This window comes from Eutrigla gurnardus (genome assembly GCF_963514095.1).
Source record: "Eutrigla gurnardus genome assembly, chromosome: 20".
Classification (NCBI taxonomy): Eukaryota; Metazoa; Chordata; class Actinopteri; order Perciformes; family Triglidae; genus Eutrigla; species Eutrigla gurnardus.
Genome location: NC_139931.1, coordinates 13341593 through 13357590, shown reverse-complemented (window position 1 = coordinate 13357590; position 15998 = coordinate 13341593). Strand labels below are relative to the sequence as shown.

Sequence of the window (15998 nt, the reverse complement as noted above, 5' to 3'; positions counted from 1 at the left end):
GCTGGCACTGGGAGTGCCACAGGGACTGATGGATGCAGAGGCAGCTTATTGGCAAGGACGGCTCGCATGCCAGCATCCACACCATAGTTGATCCCGGGATAATACGGTCGGATACTCACTGTTAGATACCACAACATGCACACGCACACATAGACGTGTGCAGCTGAATCCCACTCACCCACCCACATGATGAAACAGCACTTCAGCAGCAGCAGTGGTGCTCTTGATCTCCCTTTATTGGTGTGTGTGTGTGTGTGTGTGTGTGTGTGTGTGTGTGTGTGTGTGTGTGTGTGTGTGTGTGTGTGTGTGTGTGTGTGTGTGTGTGTGTGTGTGTGTGTGTGTGTGTGTAAATGTGCATATGTTCCGTTTTATGAAATGTGTCTCAGTTTAAATCACAGCTCCTGCTTTACTGTATGTTCAGGCAGCCATTTTTGCTCCATTTTCCTGTAAAAAAAAAAGAAAAGAAAAATCCACATTTGATGCCAGGTGCTTTGAGGCGAAGTTGCTCGGCTCTTTGTGTGCTTGTTGCATAAATACCCGTCTTCACTAAGTCATATTTGTTTACAGTGGGGCAGGCAATTTGTCAGTGTGTCTAACCGCATGCGAGGGAGATCGACTCTGTGTCTAATGAATTTCCTCCTACAGAGCTAATGTCATTAAGGACAGGTAGGGATGAAGCTAATGCAATCAAATCCTTGCAGTAATTACAAGTCTCCCCAGTCGGGCCCAGATACGCCACAACGATGAAAAGGAGTAGCTCATTAGGAGAGCTTGTAAGCAAACCAGCGCCAGCCTCCCTCGAAGGTCTCTTCAGGTAGACTCGGGGAGGAAAACACACGGGATGGGTTGAATCCAGTGGAAGTTTGTATGCCTTTTAATTGGACAGGAGTATGTACAGTGTGACAGAAAACTCTCACAACATCGTACCCTCCCATTCTGAAAGTGTGTTCAGAGTGCCTTCACCTTATTTTGCATCTTTATTTCCCCCACTTGCGTCTCTTCCTCACACACCAGCTTGGAAATCCTCAGTTTGGGAAACGGGACATCCTCGTTCACCAGAGTCACCGGGCCTAACGCCAAATAAATCCTCTTTTTACATGAATCTCTTTTTACTCCTGATGCCATCCATTGTATACAAACTGCTTCAAATCATAAAAAAAAAAGAATAGGTACACAGTAAATTGTTGATTATACATTTCAACATTGCATTGTATTTGTGCTTTAGAATATACCTGAACAAAAACAATCATAACATCTTATTCTTCTCATTCGTTCTCACTAAGGATCCCTCTCTCCTTTCACCCTTTTTCTCGCTCGCCCGTCGAGCCGGAGACGAGGGAGGCGAATTTTGAATGTTTGCAAACGACAATGTGACTTTTTGAGGTAAACAAAATGTTAAGTCCCAACCAGCATATTTCAAGCAATACTTTTGGAGAACATTTTCCAAATGTGACATCTTTAGCCTTTATGTTAAGGCTGTCACCGGAGTCTGCTCTATAAAAGCATCACAATGGCAGTTTTAAACCTGCAGTGACAGATTTGAAGCAGAGCGCTGACTTGTGAGGTGATGTGCTGCTGGAAAAGACGAGCATGACTATTATCACGGCACCAAGGGTTCATAACTCTCTTTCCTTCTCATTCCCAGCTGAGGTGTCTGAGCCTGTTAAGGTCCCTGTTTGCTTAAAGCGCCATGGGTACCTCAGTTATGCTTTATGAGAAGCTGTATGAACTGTGCTGTTTATTCAAAGTGTTTCAATCATTTGTGCATTTTATCTATATAGTGGGGAGGAGTGTGAGCAGCTGAGTGTGTGTCATGTGATGATACTGAGTTTGTGCATGCAGGAAGGTGCAGAGAGAAAGGGACCAACATCCATCCCTCTTCCTCTTCCCGTCTCCCATCAGAGGGCTTTCAGTACCTGTTGTATGATGGGAAAATGTTTTCCGCTGGAGTGTCGGAGCTCTGCGAATAACCGTTGGAGCGTAAAAGGCAATAATTGCATTTGGTGTTTAGAGAAGAAGATGAGTTGATAGAGGCACATCATTCTTACTTAGCCTGTTTCATCATTTTAAATATATGCAGGATTAGAGTCTCTTATCTAAAAGCAAAAATCCATCTCCTCTGCCTGCAAAGTCTGCGTCCTGTCAGCTCTGAATTAATCCCGTTCCCCAGACGTCTGACAGAGCAAACAGCGCTGCTTGGATCCTGAGACTGATACAGCTGCCTGGAAATGTATGGCTAAAATGAAACTAGCGTGGAGACTTTCCTCTGGGACGATGGACGGACACTTTCTGGCAGCGAGAGTAAAAGTGAGTGAAGACGAAGCCAGTGCTCGTCAGTACGAATAATTCTGAGTGATTCCCCGAACCACACACGTTTAAGCCAAATGTCCTTGATGCTTCTTCTCAACTTGGTCATCAGAACACATCGGCGTACTCCCAACTCCACAGGCATGGCTCTCAAACTGCCAGCCAACGGATGCCTATTGGGATTAAGACGACCACTCGTTAAGAGATTAATTGGTTTTATTCCTGGAGATACATTTTCCAACACATCTTCCTAATTCTTACTGCAAAACCCTGAAACTGTAACCGTCAAGCGGTACAGATGTTGCAGATCATCTCAGATGTTTGTTGAAGCAGCGGAAACTGACAAAAAGTTGAAAGCAAAGTACACTGACACATTTACATTTTACACAAAGCGAATAAAATAAACACCTCTGATTTAAGCCTTTATGTTTGCCCTGCATCATAGTGTGTGTGTGTGTGTGTGTGTGTGTGTGTGTGTGTGTGTGTGTGTGTGTGTGTGTCTAAGTATATCTGGTGCGGCGTCTGTGGTTACTCCTACTGGGCCGTTCCCCAGTTGAGTTTGTGGTGAAATGTGAACGAGGCGAATATGGGCCTGTTTTCACGCTAATTTTAGCACGTTTGAGGCGGGCGGATGTTTGAATTGTAGTGCAAAAACTGGACTGGTCTGTTTTGTTTGGTGGTTGAGTAATGAAGGGCCACACTGGATGGAGACTGCCGATTCAGTGCAGCGGTTGTTGTGTATTTTGCAAATTGTGAAACCTGTTTTTTTTTGGCATCTAGGAAGGGAAGTCCACTGAAATATGTAATATGATAATAAGACAGTGGAGAGACGGGGCACACAACTAGCGCTTGGGAGATGCTGAGCAGAAATGCAGAAAATGCACTGAATATTTGAAGTCACAATGCAAAAAAAATCAAGTACTTTGACAAGATTTTAGAAGATGAATATTTCCTCTGTGTTGGAAGTCTTTTTGCATCTGTACTAATAATGTGTAACCCATGTTGTCCAAGTAAATAATCAAACCACTATAGTGGAAAATGTTGCAGACTATATAGAAGATAGAATAACGATTGATCACTCATAATTCTGGTGTTATATTTGTGATTATATGTATTAAAATTAGTTAAATATAAAAATAAATGTGTACAATAACATGCAGCTGAGCAGATTTTTATAACACACACACCACATGTATAAGGCTCCATTCACCTCATCTTTCCACATTGATCTTTCAAGCACTTAGATTCAGATGCTGAGCAGTTTTATAATAGAATTTCAAATAAGACATTAAACTGCACTCCGGAGAAAATAAAGCCAGAAGATTGCACTTTGTATATTTTTTCATACATTTTTTTTCTCTGAAAGTGCACATATTCACCTTTTTTTTATCTGTCTTACTCTATAATTCATGACAAAGAAATGGGATAATTTAATATCATTGAGACCTTTAGATGCTGTTATCTTGAAACACAAAATTGCACACTTGCACATGCAACCACATCCATATGTGTATGTGCTGCCGGACGACCGCATTCACACTCGAGTGAGAGAGTCCGTCACACAATTCCCGACCATCCGGCGCACATTAATAGCTGTTCCCAGGCGGCTGTTTGTTGGAGCTGTGGAAATATATCAGTCTGAGAACAAGCAAACGAGTCAGGGGTGAAGAATATACACACACACACACACACACACACACACACACACACACACACACACACACACACACACAGTGTACAACAGTGGTAGGTGTACTGGAGTCAGAGTGGACACAGTCTGTCCCGGAGGAAGCCTTGAGATATCAACTATTTAGCATTAATGCTTGACTTGTCCCATCTGGTTGCATTATTGCCGCAAGATAACGGCAACAAACGATATCTTCATCCAAACAGAAATGACTGTCATTTAAAATCCCACTCTAGTCATTTAGTCTGTTGATCCAATAGTTTTGTCCAGACAATGTTGTCGACCTTTGGAGGAAACGCCATGACAAGATGCTTCAAAAACGAATGAGTGAGTTCTCACAGGCCTCAGCTTCACCAGCTTGGAAACGAAAGCGCTAATTAGATTTAAATCGGCCTTTCATCTGATGCTCGAAGCCAAAGTTCCTGAGATGAATGAGCGCTCTTATGGTGCCGTTTCTATCATCTAAGAAAAGTCTCAATAACCCAAATGAAGACACAAGGAGAGAATGAATATTACACTTGACTCCAATGTACAACAAAAACAACATCATTTCTTAAACATGTTCACATTTATCTATTGCTGACCTTTAAGGTATTTACATTTAGAGAAACGGATATGGACCTTCATTGTAGCTGCTTTTCTGAAATATCAAATTGGTGTCTTGACACTAGATGTTTACTTGTTACACAGGCTGCTCTTATTTAATCAGAAATCCCCCTTCAATCTCACCTATATCCTCTGATTTTTTTCTTTCTTTCATCTTGTCTAATACCCCGGTCTGACGTGTGGACTAACCTGCGTACGCACATATGAAGGAGCATCCACACAAACACATGCCTCAAATGCTGCCTCACTGATAGGATCAGTGGGACGCAGTATAAATTTCCCCGGTGAAACCATTTTATTTTTGCTAGGGCACACTGACACACACACACACACACACACACACACACACACACACACACACAAAGTGAACAAATACCTCCCCTGTGCGTTGCCAAAGAACTGCTGCACACAGAGATTAGAGAAAACGCATCAATTTATGTGCCACTGCTTTTTATTTACTCTGAGGCCGGAGCCGGGGGGACGGGGACAGCAAACAACCCGGGCCGAGCTCACGACTCCAGCCAGCCACTCGATGGTTGTGACTTCTTTTTCAATAAGCACACAACCGATTCCTGTATAATTACACTCATTAGAGTAGCGTAGCCTTGACTTAACATAATCAACGCCGATACGCTGGACACAAAGACACGGAGCTTCAAAGACCTCGGGCCCGTTCTGTAGTTGCAGTAATGACAACACGGCGGTGATGACAGTAATGATACTTTGATGATGCCAATTATACAAGCGGCCTTTGTGCTCTCTTCACAAATCTCTCTCTCGCCTTTCCACATGTCTCTCTCTGTCTCTCTGCCATCGCCGGCCTGATGCAGCGAAATGCCCCGAGCCCGGCTTGATTTCCAGGAAAAGTTTGATCCTTGTCCGCCTGGTTCGTGTCAGGCAGGGAAACAGAATATCCTCGCCCGCAGTCATATTGCTCACAGCTCTCGCTGTCGAAACGGCCTCATGGTGAAGAATGCTAATGTCAGAATATGTATGCATAGTCTGGCTGCCGCGATGCTTGTCGGCTTGATTGGATTTCATTTTTTGTTGATTGGGTTTGTTTGTACTGCTGAAGTCAGCCCATGCGTTTATATTTAGCCAAGTCAGAATGTTTATGTGTGCACGTTCGCTGATCTGGCTCTCTGCTTGTTTACAGAATCTGAGGGCAACTCATGTTTGCAATTGTGCCTTCAGTTGTACATGCATGTTGGTACGTACGAGGAATGCGCTTGTGTCGCCTTGTATGCGGTCATGTGACCTGCTTTACTGTGTCCTATGGGTCGGTGTAGTCCTCTTATCAGTGAGATTTAGGAGCTGCTGACATGCCTGCAGCATTTGCAGCGGTCCATCTGGAGGGCTGCATCAGGAAGAAGCCAACGCCCCCCCCCCCCCTGCTAACTGAGGCCAGGGTGGATGGGTGGGGGTGCTCGTCGCGGTGGGTCTGTGGTTAGAGCTGGTTTGAGCTGGGGAAAGTGCCGTAGTATTTCAGGATCAGTGGGCAGCAAACACAAGATCATAAATAGAGTTTTATTGCTGAGCTGCTATGCTGGTGAGCCCGGGTCTTTCAGCAAGATCACAGCAGTGATTGATGGCTCCCATGTGCCGAGGGAGGGGGTGTGGGGTGCAGGCGGGGGGGCATCAGACAGTGGAAACGGCGGACATGGCAAAGGCTGGCAGAGCCTCCTGCCCTCGCTGCCTTCCCCCAGGGTCCCTCCCCGTGACAGTCTCCTGTGCAGACACACACTTGTCTCACACAGATTCTGGAGGTTTTAAAGTCTCTGCAGGCTACTTGGTTCAAACACATTCAGATACGCACAGGTGAAGGCTGTACAAACCGTGTGGTCCCGGTGAGCCTCCATCCAGCAGGTGGATTCACAGTGGCTGAATAAATAAGGAGCTTGTCCTGTTCTGTCTCCAGGTTCCAGACACTTCAGAGTAAAGTGCAGAACAACCAGAGTGTTGTTTAATAGGAATGTCCTCAGACATGACATCAATTTGTTTCCCGTTCCAACAGCTCTGCTCTACCGGCAATGGGAAAGATTCAAAAAAATATATATATATATTTTTTAAGTGAAAATAGATCATGTAAAATAAAAAATGTACTACCCAAAATAATAGATAGTTGACAATAATAATACATGTGATTTCTGTATTAAAGCTTACCCTGAAGCTCTAACTAAGTGACTCACATTCAGTGTAAATATATAATATATAGTGAATCTCCAAATAAGGTTTATTTCCACCAGAAATTGGTCTAAGATTTTTGGTCTAAATTAACCTCATCCGAAGCTAAATGTACAGTTTTTACTGGGAGAGTATTTTGTCAGATCTCTTATGACGGTCATGCTTTTGCCTTGCAGAGACTAAACTGTATCACAAAATGGCAAACAGAAGTTAAGACCCAATTATATTTGACCTGCTTTTCATTTTCAAAAGCACAAGCGATCTCTGAGCTCATCTGTAGTCGGTTACATATTAGAGTTTTCCACGTTGTATGAAGAACTGCCTACGAGTGCAAGGTGATGGAGGACAGAGGGGTGTAATATGCTCTGTTTGCTACGCTCTGCAGGTCTTCATTGATGGTTTTTTGTTTTTATAACCATGCTAATTTAAGGCGGCTAGCTGAGCACTTGGGCGGAGTGTGAGGAGGTCGCGTGGTTAACTACCACAGAGACTTTTTTTATTCGGTGCCAGAGAGCAGCGTTGCTCAAAGCATTTGAGAAAATATCTGATGGGGCCTCTTGAGTGCTGCCAGATTGGCAACGTGAATAGCAGCTTTCATGGAGGCTGCTCGCCCTAATGTGTTTTTGAGCACCGTGTGTGTGTGTGTGTGTGTGTGTGTGTGTGTGTGTGTGTGTGTGTGTGTGTGTGTGTGTGTGTGTGTGTGTGTGTGTGTGTGTGTGTGTGTGTGTGTGTGTGTGTGTGTGGTTTGGCTGTTTACATAAATAACGAGGCAGAAAGCCAGCAGCAGAAATGCACAGCTGGACATATTCCTTTTCCAATGCTGATGTCTCAACTGTTCACAGAGCTCCTGTAGACCTTCCTCTTCATTTATTTATAGAGACAGTAGCAGCGTATGTAACAAACAGCCCTCCTCTCTAACTGTCTATCCTGGGAATGCTTCTTCTCTGACTACAGAGTCCTCTATGGAAAAACTAAGGTGTTCAAGCAGCAGCAGAAATGTTTTTTATTTATTGCTCTCCTGCTTTCTATTAACCCCCCATCAGTCCTGGTTTTCAACTCTTTAGCTGTAGAAACACAATAGATGGAGGGAGTGTTTCAGCTTCCCACACTTAATGCAGTTGCTGTCGTATTTGTAATCCTGCCGTTCTAATTTGAATGTCTGTAGACGCCACGAGAGCCGCTTGGTAAAACCCAGAGACTCCCACTCGTCTTCTCTGTTTGCCCGTTGGATCGAGGCACCACTTGGCTGAGATTCCTCCACAGAGGCAGTGCAGCTACTGCTGCAGGATTTTTGGCGAGCAGAGGTATAGAGAGCCCGAGCGGGCATGCAGTCATCACAAGTGAAGCCGTTTGACAGAGGGTTCTCAATGGTCCTCAGAGAGCCACACTGCAGCACTCTGTCTCCCCCAAGTGGCCTGTCATTGCAGCCCCGGACCACCACTTGCACTTTCCACTCTACATCATGTAGTCCAGTTTGTATCCCGATGTCTTCATGAGTGTGTATGTATACAGTGCAGGTGTCACTTATTTTGGAGGGTGCTGACGAGCAAGTCAGATTCCACACACTCCTCTACAAAGCTTCAGGGTTTGCCCGGGTGTCCTCTGCAGCTATCAGGTTTTAACAGGCTGGCTTTGTATTCTGGGTCATGCCAGACTGAGGAATGATACCTCCATCCACAGCGAGCAGGACACACGGCCTCGCTCTGATCCATGCTGTGCTGCACATGCTAATGCTGGGGTGGAGCATCAGACATGTGTGCTCCTGAACAAAAACTTTTTGAGCTGGTCTGTGTGGTCCGACACCTGAGCTGTGAAGTGAACCTCTGTTAACTAAGTACTTATCCTGCTCTCTTCTACTATCACAGGCATGAAACGTCCGTTCAGCCCATCAGCTCCGCTGAACAGCGAGCAGGACCGGAGGGGGGCATGCGCCGGCCTGGGGGTGCAGATGGACGGCGAGCCTTGCTGCGACACCGGGGATGAGGGTGCAGTACCGGATGAGCAGTCGCCAGGGGGCGCCCTGCCTTCTGCACTCTGCAGACCCAAAAGGGAGAGGAAGCAGCGGAGCTACACTTTGTGTGAGGTTTGCAACATCCAACTCAACTCGGCTGCACAGGCCCAGATCCACTACAACGGCAAGTCCCACCAGAAGAGACTCCAGCAGATCAGCAAAGGCAAGATGCCAAGTAACACAGGTAGGCCTGGAGCACCACTCCACCCACCGTGGCGTCTGCTTGTCGTTGCAGCATCAGATGTAAATGCAGAACATTGGATAAGGCGCTCTGCCTCTGGATTTTGTAACCCTGTAAGAACCGGACCATGCGGGTTTACAGAGTCCCACACGCTGTCTCCAGCCTCCTTGTGCCAATGCCACCTACTTGTGTTCAATGCAAGTTAAACAAATGCACTTCTATTTGCTGAATGTGTTCAGACAGAGCCTTGAGCTGAGGACACACACACACACACACACACACACACACACACACACACACTGGAGCAGAGCAGAGTGAAGTCAGCAAGCGAGACACTAATTAAGTGCTGGTTGTGTTTGATGGCTGTTCCTGGGAGTGATGCGGCTGGACTGAAGTTGGACATTTTGTGATTCTAGTCACAGCCTCGATTAGGACTCCGCTCCAGGGGAATCAGTCTCTCAGTTTGACTCGTTCACACGCCCAGCGTCTCTTTTTGGCCCTTTCTCCAGCCCTGCTGAAATGAAGCGCACACACTCAATACTCACACAAAACACACGACTATAGCATGCAGGCAATGAGCCCCGGTAATGAAATGAACAAACGGGAATAACTAACCCAGTTCAAATTGCCATATGAGTGGACCGTCAGTCGCGACAACTGAAGACGGAGGCGTCGTGCTGATTGGGTCTCAGCATGGCAGCATTCCCAGCTGGAAGACGTCTGTCTATAATCACATCGCCTACATCTGCCCTCTAGGATCGCAGCCTGCCAACGGAGCTTCATAGATGCATATGTGTTTATATCTGTGCATTTATGTGTGTCTCGAGTCTGCGCTCCGGTGTTCCAAAGAGCTTGGCAGCATTTGAACCGGCGCCATCTCAAAAAGGCATCTGGGAATATCAGGATATAAAATCCTTAAAAGCAAGTAGATAATCTCCTCCCAGTGGTAGATCTGGTGAAATGTCAAGTTGTGAGGAACCCCCCAGCCAATCAGCAGGCCGTGGAGCCCGTTCTCATTCCCGGGTCAAACGCCGGCGCTTTGTAACAAACACCTCAGCGTACCGAGTCTCACAGACCTCACAGGCCTGACAGGCAGAGAGAGCAGGCAGGCCACGGGTTGCATTCATTCAAAATCCAGCACCTTCCTGCATGCAGGATTGTGAACAATCAGACCGTCTCTTCATTCACTCTCTAGCTCCCTCCATCACCGCTGACCTCTCTCTCTCTCTCTCTCTCTCCCACTTCCTCGTTGAGGAGGGACGGATTTCAAAATGCTTTGTTTACAAACAGCAACTGAAAATATGAGTGCATATTATACCTTTAATTGCCTTTTTAAACAAAACAAAACCTGAAATTACCTGCAGCTGACTTCTGGGAAATGCAGTCGGAAGAGTTATTTGTAAATCCCATTGTAGTTCTACGTTAACAGCAGCATAATATGTAATACATTATATGTCTATTTGTCTCCTTATCCTTTTGAAAATAATGGATAACTTGAGCATTGCTTTGGTATTTCTATTGTTTGCAGGGCGAAGCACTTTCTTGCCTTTACATCATTTTGTTGTTACTGTTCGCTACTTTGCCATAAAAACTTTAGTGTGTTGTGCTCAGAATTGGTTGTCTTAGTCTGTTTATTGTATTTAATGAGCTTGTTTGATAGGTTTTCCTTGTTGGGAAGCTATTATATTCCAAAGATAGGGGCCTACAGCTGTCATACCCATGGAGAGGATAAAAGTGAGGCTTTCCAGCCTCTTTGTTTTCAGTCAAGAAACTATTTCAGTGTCTTTTTAAGAAAAAAAAAGACAATAGCATTCATCCGTGTCTCTTTGTATCGATGTGCTTTCAAGAGGCAGATGAGATGTTGCTGTTCTCACACTCTTCCACTGTACTCTTAGTGGAAGGACGTATAACAGGAAGTCAGAACGCTGTAATTCACTGTGCTTTAGTTCAGTGTGCAGACATGAACATATATGAAACATGGATATACGTACATATCAACCTGGCAGTCATATTAAGAGGCCTGTGATATCGGCTGTGAATGCTTCATCCAGATTTTGTCATTGACATCTTTATTATGAAATATTGATTTGTCTGTGCAGCACCTAAGGAATTTGTTAGGCAGCTCTATGACAGTCGATCAAATAACTATTTTAGTCTTGCTGTATCCGACAATAGGAATATGTCAACTCCAACACGCGGCTCTATCGATGCAGAAAGGTAACGATCACAGAGGAGAGGAGTACGTCATCCACACAGATTGTCAAACCTGAATGTCACATTTTAGATGATTCCAAAGCAGAAAGACGAGAAAAAAGGAGGACATTTAAACATTTTTGTCGATATGTTTAGCACAACTTTTAGGATTTAAATGGATTTCTGGAAATGCAAGTGTTGACAGAAAACTTTCGACAATAAACAGCGTTTACAGATTTATCTCCATTAGTGTGGTCACAGCCTGAGATCAGCACATATGCTTATTCTGAGCTGAAAATTGGGTTTTAGCACTTATACACAAAGTGCTTAGGTCTTACTTTTTGGTGGGAATCTTCTTCACCCATAAAACACCCATGGGGGGTTCTAAAGTGACGAGCCTGCAGTATGGGAAAATATGGATTTGGAGCTCATATGTACATGCATATTTTGTGTATGAATACATAAATACGTTACAGAAACCCTGAAAAGGGGGGTGTTATTCACAAGACACAGGAATATGCATTCATTCATTGACACCTGATCTGAAGCCCTGCACTGTTGGTTCCAATCTGGCCTTATCAGCGGCCGTTTGCCTGACAGCAGAGGCAGTTGGTGAGATGGAGCTGTTCCGCTCACAGTTCGACCCCGACAGTCAGAGCATTTCCATGCAGTTCCTCCTTCATTTTACACCTCCATCATTTCTTTTTTAAATTCCCAAAACAAAAGAATATTCAAACTCACCACATCGGCTCAAGGCAAAGCAAAACCTTTCCTGTTCTGCAACAGACGCAGTCTTGAAAGTGGTTGGCAGTGGTGGTAAAATGGTCGGCCACCTTGTTTAGTTTGCGTCTCCCCGAGGCTCCGTCTTTAGGCTTTCATTTTGCAAATGCAAATTTGACCTGAAGATCATGCAAATCATTTATCATGCTGCCTTTTATTGTCACCAGCTCTTCCAGTTGCTTACTGTAGGTGCAGCAGAGCAGCATGCACGGAGCAAACTTAATACATCCTATAATACACCAGAAACTCCGTCAGTCCTCACTCGGGTCACGTGTCGTCTGAATTCCCTGTTTTGGTACGCTGCTGCAGGTGATGCAGTCTGCATATAGAAAAGTTTGTGAGGATGTCTTTATGTGTTTTGTAGTGTTTGTGTGTCTGTGTCTGTGTGTGTGTGTGTGTGTGTGTGTGTGCAGCAGGGCATGCCGAACTGTTGTGCTGTGCAGATTCTCTCTGACATGCAGTCACAATCACACAGCCTTATCTCTGCTCACCTTCTGCTGACTCCCTCAGGCAGCCAGCCCTGCTGTGTCCTCAGCTCCACCACAGCTTCTCTGCTGTGTGTGTGTGTGTGTGTTCGTACGCGTGCATCCCTGCATGTCTGCTTCAGATATTTTTAGAATTCTTAAATGCTGCAGAGTCTGTAACTTGTGCTGTGGAATCACAAAGACGTGCTTCGTCGCCTCCGTGTTTATGTCAGCCCACATATGTACAGTAAGGCATCTGTGAGCGGCTCGGATCTTTTATAGGTTTACAGATTCCGTGAACAAAGATTAGAACAGTTTTCCAAAGTGTGTGTGTGTGTGTGTGTGTGTGTGTGTGTGTGTGTGTGTGTGTGTGTGTGTGTGTGCGTGTGCGTGTGCGTGTGCGTGTGCGTGTGTGTGTGTGTGTGTGTGTGTGTTGTGTGTTGTGTGTGTGTGTTGTGTGTGTTGCACCCAGCGAATCGTCTCCATGTCGGCGCAAGTTTTCTTCCCTCTTTGCTTCACCGAGCTGACAGCGGGTTCAGGCTCTCTCTCTCTCTCTCTCTCTCTCTCTCCTGCCTCCCCTTCCTTCCTCTCTCTCTCGTCTTCCTCATGGCTTCCTCCATCTGGCATGGATGCTGGACATGTGGCAGAACCAGTCCCACTGGAAGATGAAGATCTTGTGAAAGATGCACCAATTAAGTGATTCCACCCTGTTATCATGGAGAGTTTATTCAGGAGAGCTTGCTGACTGAACTGGATGGAGAGAAAAACATCCAGATGTTTGGGTGATGGTGTAAGATCAGCTGTTAATTTATGCAGTTTATTTGTGTTATAAGTGCCAGCCCACAATTTATACATTTATTTTAAAATGGAGTTGGTGATGATTTATTTACACCATATATTGCTCCTTTTTTGAGAATGTTCATTAAAAAAATTAAAAATCCAACACAAATGATGCCGTTTTCAATCAACTATTCGAGCAAATAGATTTCCTGAAGATAGAAAAAAGCTACTGAAAGAAAAAAAACAAATCCAGAAGATATTTTTTACCTTGTGTGGCTGCTAATGCCGGCAATTTTTCATCCTGTCCAAAGAGAAAAACAATCACAATGCTTGCAATATTTCAATGCCATAGCCATGTTTTGAACCGGAGCAGAGGACCAGAGGTGGTGGAGAGATATTTTCTGAATGGATTTGTGTATATTGCATTTACATCACTTACATCATTTCCTCACTATTAAAAAGAATTCCAACTGGAGCCTTGTAAAACATTGCAGCATTGAGTGCCTTTGTAATGCTGTTAACCATAGAAATACAAAGACAAAAGCCCAGGTGACACCCAATATGGGTGACTCATGGTTTTTCTCAGAATCCAACTTCAGGTTGAAAACAGAAATTAAGTCCAGCTGCTGTTCTTCTTCTTCTTTTGTCACTATGTTTGTCTCTTGAGGAATATCTTGTGAAAGAATTCTTCCTCCCTTGATATCAGCATCACATATGCGATGTGAAGCTGCGCAGACACGTGTGTGTATGTGATGATACCTTTTCAAAAGACTGGTGGTGCATTTCCTTTGCCAGGCTACGTCTGTGAAGTTTGATTGTTGTTGAATGCGTTTTTGCAAGCATGACGTGCAACACTCGCCGATACTCTCTTCTTAAACAAACACTCACATGGGACTCACTACTGCGTTACTATAAATAATCCTCTTTTTCAGAGCAGATGATCAAATGATGGGAGAAAGGTGTGGAGAGAGACAGACAGACAGTCAGACAGACAGACAAGGAGGAGGGACAGTAGCCTGGATCGACCTTATATGACCCTGCAGAGGTGGATCCATAAATCTGACAATGTGTGCCTGCGTGCGGTTGTTTGTATTTTTCCTTGTAGAAGTCTTCCTTAGCTTTGTGAGGAGGCATCAATGTGTCATGCGTGTTTTCCGTGAGACACAGAAAACGAGAGCAGAGGGAGAAAGAATTTGCATTTGGTTTGGTTTTTTTCATGGTCCCTCATATCTCATTTTCCTTTGATTTTGTGTGTGTGTGTGTGTGTGTGTGTGTGTGTGTGTGTGTGTGTGTGTGTGTGTGTGTGTGTGTGTGTGTGTGTGTGTGTGTGTAATGTGAGTCTCCTCTTCATAGTCTCTTCATCACTGTGCCTGTCTGACTCTATCGCTCTGGCTCTGTTTTAATAAAGCGTGAGGAATTGGATTAAAGGCAGGGATTTTCTGCTTGAATGCATTTGTGCATCTGCGTTTTATTTTTATGCCGCCTTGCCGTTTTCCCATTTTTTTTTTCCTCCCCAGCGGAGTGAAATGACTTCCCCCTCCTTTGGACACGTGCATACGTTGACCGCGTGTGATGTTTCCATCAATTCATATTAAAGTTTTCAGGGAAATCACTATGTAGCTGTTGGTTGTCGGCTATCTGACTTCAGAAAACACTTGCTTCCTCTTTATGTGGGCAAACATTAAAATCTCCACAAAGTAAATGATCTTCTAATAACATATATATGCTTTTATAGAACTTGAGATCACAATAAAACAGATTGCAGTGACCTATTTTATATCTGCATGAGTTAACCATACTGCCAAATCATTTTAGAGAATGTTCCCTCAGTGTCTTTTCTTGGTGTTGACGATTGTGTAAATCTCCTGAAATGCTATGTGGCCGTGGAGTCCTGCACTTTGTGCTCAGCCCTCCACCTCCGATCCCTCCGCCTGCTGCCCCTCTCTCTCCCCCCTCTGCTTCGCTGCAGGGGGCGGCGGTTCAAACTCTGGAAAAAGGTCGGTGGGCATACCGGGTCAACACCCAGGGCCCAGTGGAGCGAGAAACATGAGGAGCAGTGCTCATAAGGCCACGGAGAGACGGGCACATCTCTCAGAAAACATCCTTTGTCTGTTTTTTACCCGGGTTCTGACAGGTCGACCAGCTCCGTCTGCGGATAAGGCCAAACGAATCTCACCATGAGCCCTTATCTCGCCTGTCTGATACACAAACCCATATTGCCACATCTGCCGCAGACATATCTGCTAAATGAATTCAACTGTTTGCCAGTTTGCTAAATGTCAGAAAATATCAGTCACTTTCAACAGTATTTTGTCAATTCGGTCACCTAGTACAACCTTGTGTTTCTCTTTTTTTTTTCGCTCCCGGGCCTTCATCTGCTCTCACTCTGGCCTGTTTATTCTCAAACTACAAATAGAGTTTGACTCATTAGAGCTTTTTGTCGGCGCATGTTTTTTTTCTTTCCCAGCTAAAGAAATGAGAAAGGTACAATGTGACCTGATGAGTCTCTCTCTCTCAGCCAATTTGCCCCCCTTCCCCCAGTGGCTCATTGTAAGAGGGTCCATGAAAGGGTTTCTTTCTGGGCAGAGACGAGTCCTGTTAACCCCTCCCCCCCTCATCTCGCCTCCACCTTCGCCATCCTCCGAGCCCCATCATTACATCCCTTTAGAAGGGCAAAATACAGCAGAGTGACTTATTACCAGCTGTATCTAGGGACGGGGATGGAGGTTAGAAAGGGAAAAGGTAGGCAGGAATTAAGGTGGGGATGGAGAGTGATGGAGCAGATGAGGGAGAGGAACAAGGAAG

At 44.9% G+C, this 15998-nt stretch overlaps 1 protein-coding gene across 2 annotated transcripts in view; it reads left to right on the top strand.

Moving 5' to 3' along the window:
- The window catches only part of znf385c (zinc finger protein 385C), a 104872-nt gene that overhangs the window by 26178 nt on the left and 62696 nt on the right, over positions 1-15998 (top strand). The window contains exon 2 of one of the 2 annotated variants that reach the window (XM_084038130.1): positions 8650-8970. In XM_084038130.1, coding sequence (XP_083894256.1) covers positions 8652-8970 — 319 coding nt within the window. In that variant the 5' untranslated portion in view covers positions 8650-8651. Of the gene's footprint in view, positions 1-8649; positions 8980-15998 lie in introns of both variants that reach the window. The other variant, XM_084038129.1, reaches the window with a different exon arrangement.